This window comes from Thamnophis sirtalis, unplaced genomic scaffold, assembly GCF_051295495.1.
Source record: "Thamnophis sirtalis isolate CommonGarterSnake01/CBP01778 unplaced genomic scaffold, rThaSir2_p1.2 scaffold_14, whole genome shotgun sequence".
NCBI lineage: Eukaryota > Metazoa > Chordata > Lepidosauria > Squamata > Natricidae > Thamnophis > Thamnophis sirtalis.
In genome coordinates this window covers 7428669-7441168 of record NW_028261394.1, presented here as the reverse complement: position 1 = coordinate 7441168, position 12500 = coordinate 7428669, and the positions used below count along the sequence as shown (strand labels likewise).

Below are 12500 nucleotides of genomic sequence, written 5' to 3'. Positions count from 1 at the left end.
GGAAGACGTCAAGCAAATCACGGTACGTCAAGATGTTCTCTGACACCTGTCTTAATTCCCAGGAATATGCAGGCTGTCCTCGACTTACAACTGTTTAGTGACCATTCCAAACTGCCCCCCAAAAAGTGAATTATGGACTGATCCTCGCGTTTACAACTCTCGCGGCTTCCCCACAGTCACAGGAAGCAAAATCTGGGTTCCTGGCAACCAGTTTGTACAGGTGTGGTCCTCGATATACGACCACAATAAGTTTTGTGTTGGGAAAATTACTTGCTTTTTTAAAAATTATTATTTTGTTCCTCTAGCCCAGTGTTTCTCAACCTTGGCAACTTGAAGATGTCCGGACTTCAACTCCCAGAATTCCCCATCCAGAATGCTGGGAATTCTGGGAGTTGAAGTCCGGACATCTTCAAGTTGCCAAGGTTGAGAAACACTGCTCTAGCCTGTGACATCTTTTTTACTTTCTAATATACCATGTTTTTCTTTGAAAGTGGGCGCCTTAGGCCGTTCTCATCCGATAGGGAATTTTGATCGCATCCCATAATAATAACAGGAAAGGTCTCTTTTCAGGTGAGGTTCTCCCGGCCAGAATCGGAGCAGGCCCGCCAGCGTCGAGTTCAATCTTACGAATTCCTGCAGAAAAGGCAAGCAGAAGAGCATTGGGTTCACCTCCATTATTACGGTTTGAAGGTAGGTTTTTCCAGGGCTGTGTTTGCACAGCGCATTAAACTACGGTTAGTTTAACCCTGGTTTGTTGAATCGTCTGCCATTAGTGGGGGTTTAAGGAACGGCTTGGAGGGCATAAACGTTTAGGGGCAAAAGTGACACAAATGTTTTGGCAGGAAGAAAAGGACCACAGTGGGTGGAGCCAGATCATTGATGAAGGTGGAGCTAAAGTTGCCCCCCTTTTTTTATCCTGATTTTAAAGAGGTTTACTTTTTCTTGCGGGATTCAGTCGCGGTGGCTCAGTGGCTAAGACGCTGAGCTTGTCGATCAGAAAGGTTGGCAGTTCGGCAGTTCGAATCCCTAGCGCCGCATAACGGAGTGAGCTCCCATGACTTGTCCCAGCTTCTGCCAACCTGGCAGTTCGAAAGCACATAAAAAATGCAAGTAGAAAAATAGGATCCACCTTTGGTGGGAAAGTAACAGTGTTCCATGTGCCTTCGGCATCGAGTCATGCCAGCCACATGACCACGGAGACGTCTTCGGACAGCACTGGCTCTTTGGCTTTGAAACGGAGATGAGCACCGCCCCCTAGAGTCGGGAACGACTAGCACATATGTGCGAAAGGAACCTTTACTTTTTCTTAAAACAACAAGCAAACTTTGTTCTCGTTTGAGTGTGTTTCCTACTTCAACGTGTTAAAAAACTGCCGATCATTTTCAGGAATATCAACCAGAACTGGTTCTAAGGATGAGGAATGAGGATTTGAAGGCAGAAACCATAGCTAACGATAGGTGGTCTCAGCCAGTGTGTACTTACATCTGCAGAAATGGTCTGCTAGAGAAGCGGATTTGATCCCCCCCCCTCCCCTCCCCTTCCCAACCCCAGACAGTTTTATACAATCTCATGGTAGATCAGATCTTGGTTTTCCAGATCATCTTCCCTTGTGAGAATTATCAAAACTATGACAGCGTCATGGCAGTTGATTACAAAGGAGAAAAGAAATAGGTATCAGTTCCAAAATTAGTCCTTGATCCTTTCCTTTTGTTTCCTTCCCTTCCCCTTTTCCTTCCCTTTCCTCTCCTTTCTTTTTGTTCCTCCTTTCCTTCCATCTCCTCCCCTTCCCACTTTTCTTCTTTCTCTTTCCTTTCTTCCTTCCTTCCTCTTTCCTTTCCCTTCCTTCCTTCCTTCCATCCTCTTTCCTTTCCTTCCTTCCTTCCTTCCTTCCTTCCTTCCTTCCTTCCTTCCTTCCTTCCTTCCTTCCTTCCTTCCTTCCTTCCAGTGTCGGCTAGCGACCCCCAGGGGGAGAGCCTTCTCTGTGGGATTGCCTTCCCTCTGGAATGAGCTGCCCCCGGAGCTTCGCATAATCCCCGACCTCCGGTCCTTCCGACGCGCCCTAAAAAGTTGGCTTTTCCAGCAAGCCGGCCTGGCTTGAAAAGAATAAAATATAGGATTAATTTGGTTGTTAATTTTAATTTAATTTTTAAAATTTTATTGTAAATATCAATTGGGGTTTTTTGGGATACATTATTTAATGTCCCTTTTAATTTTTGTAATATGTGTTTTCTTTTATGTTGTAGGCTGCCCTGAGTCCTTCGGAGAAGGGTGGCATATAAATCCAATAAACCTAAACCTTCCTTCCTTCCCCTTTTCTTTCCTTTTCCTTCTTTCCTTCTTTCTTTCCTTCCTTCCTTCCTCCCTCCCTCCCTCCCTCCGCTCTTGTTATTTTTCCTGAACAGGGAGAACAGTTTAAGCTCAGCTCCTGCCTGTATATTTTCATGCAGTAGTCCTGAAATGGCCATTAAAGTTGGTGGGATCCATAGCTCTCCCTCTTCTGTTTCTCCTAGGATAGCCGCTCTGAGCACGAACGCCAGTATTTATTCAGCCAAGGCCACAGCATGGCTGGGAACACGGAACTAATTAAATCGCCAAGGTGAGGAAAGGGGGGGGGGGAAGAGAAACAATTGAAATCCAGTCCAACTTTCCCCAACCCAAATCAGTTTGGCTGCTGAGGAGGAGATGCCGAGCTAGCATTCCTCTTGCGAGACCATCGTCAATATTGTCACTTAAGAAAAACGCAGGGCGAGATGCCCCACATTTTATGTGTTTGATTGCCTGGGATTTCTTTCAGATGACCAAGCCAGCTAACTTCTTACTGGTTTCTAAAGACAGTTTTGAAGTGTTCCTTTCCCGAGGGAAATTCATATTCTTCCTTCTCTCTCCACAGTGAATATTTGATGATGCTCGTTCCACCAAGTGTAGAAGAAGAAAAGTAAGTAGCTATGGAGATTCTCCATCATCCAGGTCACTTTTGTCCAAAAAGTGCTTTTTCCAAAAGGCAACTGAACTTCCTTGGTTTTTCCCCCCTTGAAAACGTTTCACTACTCACACAAGAAGCTTATTCGGTTCTTAAGTAGTGTAGAGATCTCTCTTATTCTTTGAGGGGGGGAGGGATCTAGAATCATATTATTTCTTAAATGTCCCTGCCCGATGTTGGCTGCTAGTTTAACCTTCTCCCCATGCTAGAGAATGGACCAGACTCAAATTCTTCAGAGTTGCATCTACAGGTGGTTCTTACCAGTTGAGTTTACACACCGAAACACTAAGCTGAGAGAGAATAGAATAGAATAGAATTCTTTATTGGCCAAGTGTGATTGGACACACAAGGAATTTGTCTTTGGTGCAGATGCTCTGAGAGAGAGAGGGAGGGAGGGAGGGAGGGAGAGAGAGAAAGAAAAAGAAAGAAAGAAAGAAAGGAAAGAAAGGAGAGAATAGAATAGAATTGAGAATAGAATAGAATTCTTTATTGGCCAAGTGTGACTGGACACACAAGGAATTTGTCTTTGGTGCAGATGCTCTGAGAGAGAGAGGGAGAGAAAGAAAGAAAGAAAGAAAGAAAGAAAGAAAGAAAGAAAGAAAGAAAGAAAGAGAGAAAAAGAGAGAGAGAAAGAAAGAAAGAAAGGATAGAATAGAATTGAGAATAGAATAGAATAGAATCCTTTATTGGCCAAGTGTGATTGGACACACAAGGAATTTGTCTTTGGTGCATATGCTCAGAGAGAGGGAGGGAGAGAAAGAAAGAAAGAAAGAAAGAAAGAAAGAAAGAAAGAAAGAAAGAAAAAGAGAGAAAGAGAGAAAGAGAGAGAAAAGGAGAAAGGGAGAAAAAGAGAAAGAAAGAAAGAAAGGATAGAATAGAATTGAGAATAGAATAGAATTCTTTATTGGCCAAGTGTGACTGGATACACAAGGAATTTGGTGCAGATGCTCTGAGAGAGAGAGGGAGGGAGAGAAAGAAAGAAAGGGAGAAAGAGAGAAAGAAAGAAAAAGAAAGAAAGAAAGAAAGAAAGAATAGAATAGAATTGAGAATAGAATAGAATTCTTTATTGGCCAAGTGTGATTGGACACACAAGGAATTTGTCTCTGGTGTGGATGCTCTCAGTGTACATAAGGGGAACAAAATACATTCATCAAGAATGGAAAGATACAACACTTCATCATAGTCAAGGTTACTAATAAGCTATTAAATCATACTAGGAAACAAATGAAAACAATATAAATTGAAAAGAGACAAGCAACATGGTTATAGTCATAAGTGGGAAGAGATAGGTACTAGGAAGGAAGAGGAGAATTAACCGTAATACAGTCTTAATAAATTATTAATTAGTTGCTTAGCAGAGTGATGGCATGGGGGGGGGTGGAACGGTCCTTGTGTCTTGTTGTTCGGGTGGGCAGTGCCCTATAGCCTCGTTTTGAGCGTAGGAGTTGAAACAATTTATGCCCAGGATGCGAGGGGTCTGTAGATATTTTCCCAGCCCTCTTTTTGACTCCTGCAGTGTACAGGTCCTCAACGGAAGAAGGCAGGTTGATAGCCATTGTTTTTTCTGCAGTTCTGATTCTCCTCTGAAGTCCGTGTCTGTCTTGTTGGCTTACAGAGCCAAACCAGGCAGTTATAGATGACAGACTCGATAATTCCTCTGTAGAACAGAATCGGCAGTCCTTTTGGGCAGTTATAATTTGAGGAGGCCATAGTAGCCAGCATTTAATTTTACTATTTTATTTTACGTGCAGGGAAAAACCAGTCGCGCCAAGCAATGTGCTGCCTATGGCTCAGTTGCGAACCCTCCCTCTGGCTGACCAGATTAAGATCTTGATGAAAAATGGTAGGTTTTCTTATTTTTTCCTTTCCCAAATCCTCTCTTAAATCGTTTTGCCCTCTTTCGGCGAGCGAGTGGGTCTGCGGTGAGTGGCAAAAACATTTGTTCCTGCCTTTGGGGGAAAGGGGGGGGGAGGGGACTTTCTCCAACTTCTATTCCATCTCACAAGTGATCTCTGAGTGGTCTCCCCTCCCAAGTAGTAACCAAGATGCTTTTGTGGAGAATGGTCCCTCCTGATTGGGGCCCCCGTGATGAATTCTGGGTAGAATCCTTAGCATCTGGATTTGATCAGCCCTTCCTGTTGCTCTCTAATTTCCCTGTTTTGGGAAGGAGGGGGGAGGGCTTCTAGATGGCTGGGGCTGATGGGTCCCTGCTTTTTTCCCCTCCCCTAACAGTGAAAGTCATCGCCTTTGCCAGTTTAATGAGCCTCCTAGCATCTGGGACGGATCCGACTGCGGTTTTGCGAAGCATCCAGCAGGTGGCGCTGCTAGTCCAGGGAAACTGGGTGGTGAAAAGGTAAAAAAAAAACAGCTTTATTTTTATTTGCTAATTGCAGATTGAACTGCCAATTCCTAAATATCCCAACAATGTGTGTGTGTGTGTTGGGTTTCTGGTTGCTATATAGGTAGTCCTTGAGTTGCGACTGTAATGGCACCTGACCGTCCCAATTGTAGCCTATGGTATGCTCCAGTGGTGGGTTTCAAAAATTGTTCGAACCTACTCTGTGGGTGTGGCCTCCTTTGTGGGAGTGGCTTGCCACCCATGTGACCGGATGGGAGTGGCTTGCCGCCCATGTGACCGGATATGAAATTATGAATTAGTACTTGGGTCGGTCCAAGTAGCTATTCCGAAACTCTGGCATTGAAGCCTGCAGGTTTTAAAGCTGTCAAGTTACAAGATCCTTGCACCCCTAACCCTTTAGAAAAAAAAACTAGGGGTCTTCAAACCTGACAGCTTTAAGACTTGTGGACTTCAACTCCCAGAATTCCTCCTCCAGTCACGTTGGCTCAGGAACTCTGGTATTGAAGCGTGCAAGTCTTAAAGCTGTCAAGTTACAAGACCCTTGCACCCCTAGCCCTTTAGCAGTGGTGGGTTTCAAAAATATTTGGATCCTCTTCTGTAGGTGTGGCCTGCTTTCCGGGTCCACAGGTGGAACCTCTTCTAACCGGTCCGGTAGATTTGACGAACCGGTTCTACTGAATAGGTGCGAACTGGTAGAAACCCACCTCTGGTATGGTCGTATATCAGGTCACCAACCCAATTTTACGACTTTGTGTGTGTTAGTCGTTAAGAAAATGCAATCGTCGTTAAGCAGACCCATGGGAGCTGACCACCAGAACTTCAAATCTGGCTTGTAAGCTCCCACCAAGTAGCTCCGTCATAACTCGGAACTGTTGCAGATTTTGGACTTGGTTGAGGACTACCTATATCGTAGAATTGGACTGGATTTTTTGCCTGAGTGTTCGATGCAGCTAATACATGTTTTATCTTTCCCACCACCACCACACACACAGTGACATCCTTTACCCCAAAGATACCTCCAGCCCGCACAGTGGCGTCCCAGCTGAAGTCCTCTGCCGTGGAAGAGATTTTGTTGTGAGTACCAAAATGCCCGAACCAAGAATGCATTTACTTTCCCACATGTTCCTTCTGCAGCAAGCTTTCTGACCTAGGCTTCACAAAACCACGAAGCAAGACTCCTTGTCACCGACAAAAACCCCTTTTATTAAGCTCTTGTGGATTCCTCTCATTCGCATCCAGCAAAATCCCGGCAAACAGTCTTTCAAGGATGAATTTACAGCCACAGACCTTATCAGGCTTGGAGGGCTGCCAGGCTGATATCTTCCAAATGCAAGATTGTACAAGAAAATACTTGGCAAGGAGTCTCTGAGAGTCACGAACAAATCTCCACACTAATTAAGTGAAGTGATTGTCTCCTGCAAACTCCACTCCCCTTTCGCTCCTCTTTATTCCCTATGGGAGGGGCCATTCACCGTCCACCTGTGGCCTTACGCCCAAGTTCACCCCTGTTCTGTAGCTGTTCCCTTTGTCTTGCAACTCTGCACATGCGCACAATGGGAACAGGCTCCAGCTGTTCTTCTGCCTCACTGATGTGTGACTCCGAAGGCAGCTGATAACTGTCAGATGGCTCTGGCCCCCTCTCTGCCTCCAATACAGAACCTTCATCAGAGCCTTCCCCAGACTCCAGGACTGGCCCAGGTTCCTCCCCAACCTCCTCACTATCCAAGTCTGCGGCCAGCTCCGCTGACCACTGGTGGGCCACAACAACAAGAGCTTGATGTCCATTTTGGGAACTCTTGTTCTATTTTTATGCTTTGGAGATTTAAAATGAGGATCTAGCTGTTTGGGGGCAAGAGGCTGACTTTGTAAACCACTTAGAGAGAGCTGAAAGGCACTGTGAAATGATACGTAAGTCCAATTCTATTAACTGTCTTGAGGGGCTCCATATTTCTTGCCCTAATGGTTAAGATCTGTTTTAATACCGGTAGTCCTGGACTTACACTTCTTGGTTTAGTGACCGTTTGGAGTTACAACACTGAAAAAAGTGGCTGTTTTTCACTCTTATCACCTCCTCGGTCACATGGTCAAAATTTAGGCACTTAGCAATAGCAATAGCAGTTAGACTTATATACCGCTTCGTAGGGCTTTCAGCCCTCTTTAAGCGGTTTACAGAGTCAGCATATTGCCTCCACAGTCTGGGTCCTCATTTTACCCACCTCGGAAGGATGGAAGGCTGAGTCAACCCTGAGCCGGGGAGATTTGAACAGCCAAACTGCAGAACTGCAGTCAGCTGAAGTAGCCTGCAGTGCTGCATTTAACCACTGCGCCACCTCGCCACTTGGCAGCGGGCATGTATTTACGACGGTCCTGGAGGTCAAGTGACCCCCCCCCCTTTTGCGACCTTATGACAAGCAAAGTCAAAGGGGAAGCCAGGTCCACTTAATGTACCCGTGATTCACTTAACAACTACAATATATTCGCTTAACATCCAAGGTCATAAAATGGCATAAAAAACTGCCTTACTTAGCAGGGGGGAAAAATCTGGTCAAATGTCGAGGACTATCTGTACTGCAGTGATTCACTTAACAACTGTGGCAAAACGGACGTTAAAATGGGATGTAACTCACTTAACAACTGCCTGTGCTTAGCAGTGGAAATCTTGGGCTTAGTTTTGGTCGTAAGTCGAGGACTGCCAGTACGTTTGTTTTACTGGACACCCCCCCCTGAGTCGTCATATCCCTGAGTTGGTGGGAGGGGGAGATTTATAAATTTGATCAATCAATAATAATAATTATAACTCAGGGGCAGCTTATCTCGGCAGTCTTTCTAAGTATCAAGATTTTGCAGGAAGCCAAGTTGCTCTTTCACTATGTTATAACATGGACGTAACAGGCAGGCATTCACCAGGTTGAAACGTATCTTCCTTCTTTTTCAGATATGGAAGTTCACCCAGGATCGGTGGGTGGTACGGAAGGAAGTTGCTGCCGTAACAAAAGTAAGTCTCTTCTTAAACTTTTGGTTTTTAATCAGGCTAGGTCAGAGGTGTCCGGCCTTTAAGACTTGTGGACTTCAACTCCCAGAATTCCTCAACTGGCATAGCTTATGGATTTCAACTCCCAGAATTCCTCAGCTGGCATAGCTTATGGATTTCAACTCCCAGAATTCCTCAGCTGGCATAGCTTGTGGACTTCAACTCCCAGAATTCCTCAGCTGGCATAGCTTGTGGACTTCAACTCCCAGAATTCCTCAGCCAGCATAGCTTGTGGACTTCAACTCCCAGAATTCCTCAACTGGCATAGCTTATGGATTTCAACTCCCAGAATTCCTCAGCTGGCATAGCTTATGGATTTCAACTCCCAGAATTCCTCAGCTGGCATAGCTTATGGATTTCAACTCCCAGAATTCCTCAGCTGGCATAGCTTGTGGACTTCAACTCCCAGAATTCCTCAGCCGGCATAGCTTATGGACTTCAACTCCCAGAATTCCTCAGCCGGCATAGCTTATGGACTTCAACTCCCAGAATTCTTCAACTGGCATAGCTTATGGACTTCAACTCCCAGAATTCCTCAGCCGGCATAGCTTATGGACTTCAACTCCCAGAATTCCTCAGCCGGCATAGCTTATGGACTTCAACTCCCAGAATTCCTCAGCCGGCATAGCTTGTGGACTTCAACTCCCAGAATTCCTCAACTGGCATAGCTTATGGATTTCAACTCCCAGAATTCCTCAGCTGGCATAGCTTATGGATTTCAACTCCCAGAATTCCTCAGCTGGCATAGCTTATGGATTTCAACTCCCAGAATTCCTCAGCTGGCATAGCTTGTGGACTTCAACTCCCAGAATTCCTCAGCCGGCATAGCTTATGGACTTCAACTCCCAGAATTCCTCAGCCGGCATAGCTTATGGACTTCAACTCCCAGAATTCTTCAACTGGCATAGCTTATGGACTTCAACTCCCAGAATTCCTCAGCCGGCATAGCTTATGGACTTCAACTCCCAGAATTCCTCAGCCTGGAGATCTTGTGGTTTTGTAAATGCCACTAAATGGCATCGTGCCCGAGATCGGAGGCCTGTTTTGTTCTGTGTGAGAGACAAACCAGGTTTGGCTTATAATGTTTTAATATGGGAATGTCCCTGGCTCTTCGAATGATCTCTTTTCATTCTGATAGGCTAAAACATATCAAGAACGGTTGCAGGAACTGGGCCTGGGTACTCTAGTGAAAAGAAGGACCAGGGGAGACATGATGGCAGTGTCCCAATATTTGAGGGGCTGCCACGGAGAGGAGGGGGTCAAGCTTTTTTCCAAAGCACCCGAACTCCAGACAAGGAACAATGGATGAAAATTAACCAAGGAGAGATTCAACCTAGAAATAAGGAGGAATTTTCTGACAGTGAGAACAATCAACCAATGGAGCAGAAGTTGCCTTCATAAGTTGTGGGAGCTTCACCACTGGAAGCTTTCTAGAAAAGACTGGACTGCCATCTGTCAGAAATGGTGTAAGGTCTCCTGCTTGGGTGAGGGGGGGGGTGGACTAGATGGCCTACAAGGTCCCTTCCAACTCCGTTGACCTGTTAAACCTATTGATAGCTACTTTTAGAGTAACTTGCTTGCCCAATAAGCAGCAACGTGGGAACCCTACAAAGGCTTCTAAATTAGAAATAAACATCTCTCTCTCTCCGCTGGCTTGTCTTCATCAGAGTTAAAATCTCTGCCTCTTGTGATTAGCATGATGATGGAGTTAAAATGCAGAAGGTCAGAGTATCCATTTCCAAAGAGGACACGCAATCCCCCAGAATTCCACAGATGATTATTTTTATATTACTCGGGTGTATCATTTGCACCCACACCCCAATACTTGAGAAGCAAATAAGCTGGTCCTTTTAATATGCATATGTGTTTGTGTATGTGAATGCATGCATACGTGCATATTTGAGCTCACCAACAAGTGGTAGCAGGTTCCTTCTTTGAAGAAAGTTTGCATCTATTAGGGCGTAGTCCCGTCTACCTGTTTTCTCTGGAAGACCACACCCCAAACTTCAGGGTGGCCATTATTCCCATAAATGCAATTCTCTTCTCTGTCTGATTATAGGCAGCACTCAATTTATAACCATTTATTTCGTGCATGTGGAGATTCTCAATCTTCCAGGTCATGGTTGTCCCAAAAGTGCTTTTTCCATAAGGCAATTGGACTTTTCTGTGGTTTTTTTCCCTCCCTTGAAAATGTTTGGTTGTGGATTTCAACTCCCAGAATTCCTCAGCCGGCATAGCTTGTGGACTTCAGCTCCCAGAATTCCTCAGCCGGCATAGCTTGTGGACTTCAACTCCCAGAATTCTTCAGCCGGCATAACTTGTGGACTTCAATTCCCAGAATTCTTCAGCCAGCATAGCTTGTGGGCTTCAACTCCCAGAATTCCTCAGCCGGCATAGCTTGTGGACTTCAACTCCCAGAATTCCTCAGCTGGCATAGCTTATGGACTTCAACTCCCAGAATTCCTCAGCCGGCATAACTTGTGGACTTCAACTCCCAGAATTCTGGGAGTTGAAATCCATAAGTCTTAAAAGTTACCAAGTTTGGAGACTCCTGATCTAAGTGATCATCCCTTGTCCAAAAATTGAAGAAGCTTCTTGGATTGAGAAACGAAACGTTGTCAAGGGAAAAAAAATTCCCAAAAGGCCCATTGCCTTTTGGAAAAGCACCCATGGGACTTTCCTTTAGTGACGATTTGAAGCACAAAAAAAAAAAAAAATCACTTAGGACAAATCCTCACAATTTAACTATCCTGGCAGCATCCCCAGGGTCACCTGATCGAAATTGGGTTGCTTGGCAACAAGCATGCACCGTACATACGACGTCGGCAGAATCCAGATCACGTGGTCGCCATTTCCAACCTTCCCAGCCAATTTCCGACAAGGGGATTCGCAGAGCGGCTGTATCATTCCTTTAACGACTGCTGCGACTCGCTTAGCCACCATGCAATCGGGCCCAGTTCACTTAACAACCGCTTGACTCAAGAATAGAAATTCTGGCACCAGTTTTGGTCGTAAGGCAAGGACACGGCAGCTGGGTGTTTTGAAGGAAGTTATGGACAGCCAGATTGGGCAACCTTTTGCAGCCTTTGATTGTGAAAATGATTTTTTTATTTTTTTGTAATTAAAAAAATAAATAAACCTCTCCTTTGTGCAGCTTGGTCCAGAGGATGTGAAGGACTTCCTGGAACACGTCTCTTTCCTGAGGATAAACCGAGGGTGGGAATTCAAGCTGCGCTACGACGAGGATTTTGTCAAGAAGCATCCAGATGTGGTGCAGAGGCAAAAAATGCTTTGGATGGGCATCCAAGCCAAGTAAGTCATTCCCTTCCCTTCGTCATCCATTCTCCATTTTCCCTTTCCTTTCCTTACCCTTCCTCATCCATTCACTCCTTCCCTTCCCCTTCCATTCTCCCACTTCTTTCCCTTCCCTCCTTTCCTTTCCTTTCTTTTCCCTTCCCTTCCCTCCTTTTCTTCTCCCTTTCCTTCCTGTTCCCTTCCCTCCTTTTTCCTTCCTTCCTTTTCTTCTTCCTTTTCCTTCCTCCCTTTTCTTTTCCCTTTTCTTCCCATCCCTTCTTTTCTTCCTTTCCTTCCTCCCTTTTCTTTTCCCTTTTCTTCCCATCCCTTCTTTTCTTCTTCCTTTCCTTCCTCCCTTTTCTTCCCATCCCTTATTTTCTTCTTCCTTTCCTTCCTCCCTTTTCTTTTCCCTTTTCTTCCCATCCCCCCTTTTTTTCTTTCTTTCCTTCCCGTTCCCTCCTTTTCCCTTCCTTCCTTTTCTTCTTCCTTTTCCTTCCTCCCTTTTCTTTTCCCTTTTCTTCCCGCCCCTCCTTTTCTTCTTCCTTTCCTTCCTGTTCCATTCCATCCTTTTTCCTTCCCTCCTTTTCTTTTTTCTTTCCCTCCCTCCTTTTCTTCTTCCTTCCGTCTCCCTTTCTTCCTTTCCCTTCCCCCCTTTTCTTTTCCCTTCCCTTCTCTCCTTTTCTTTTCCCTTCCCTTTCTTCCTCTTCCCCTTTCTTTTCCTGGGATTGTCCTGCTACTGCCTGAGTCTGGAAAGACACACATTTCCCTGTTCTGTTTCGCATCCGAAGTACTGCAGATTCTTGGTGACTAGCTGACTAAGCCATCGAAGATTTTTC

General features: G+C 45.2%; 1 protein-coding gene across 1 annotated transcript in view; it reads left to right on the top strand.

Annotated features, from left to right (window-relative positions):
• Nucleotides 1–12500, top strand: part of POLR3E (RNA polymerase III subunit E) — a 41691-nt gene that overhangs the window by 12968 nt on the left and 16223 nt on the right. The window contains exons 8-16 of the mRNA XM_087728501.1: nt 1–22; nt 571–690; nt 2511–2596; nt 2891–2935; nt 4732–4823; nt 5213–5333; nt 6332–6413; nt 8275–8334; nt 11525–11682. The exon at nt 1–22 is cut by the window's left edge and continues 28 nt beyond it. Coding sequence (XP_087584627.1) covers nt 1–22; nt 571–690; nt 2511–2596; nt 2891–2935; nt 4732–4823; nt 5213–5333; nt 6332–6413; nt 8275–8334; nt 11525–11682 — 786 coding nt within the window. The remainder of the gene's footprint in view (nt 23–570; nt 691–2510; nt 2597–2890; nt 2936–4731; nt 4824–5212; nt 5334–6331; nt 6414–8274; nt 8335–11524; nt 11683–12500) is intronic.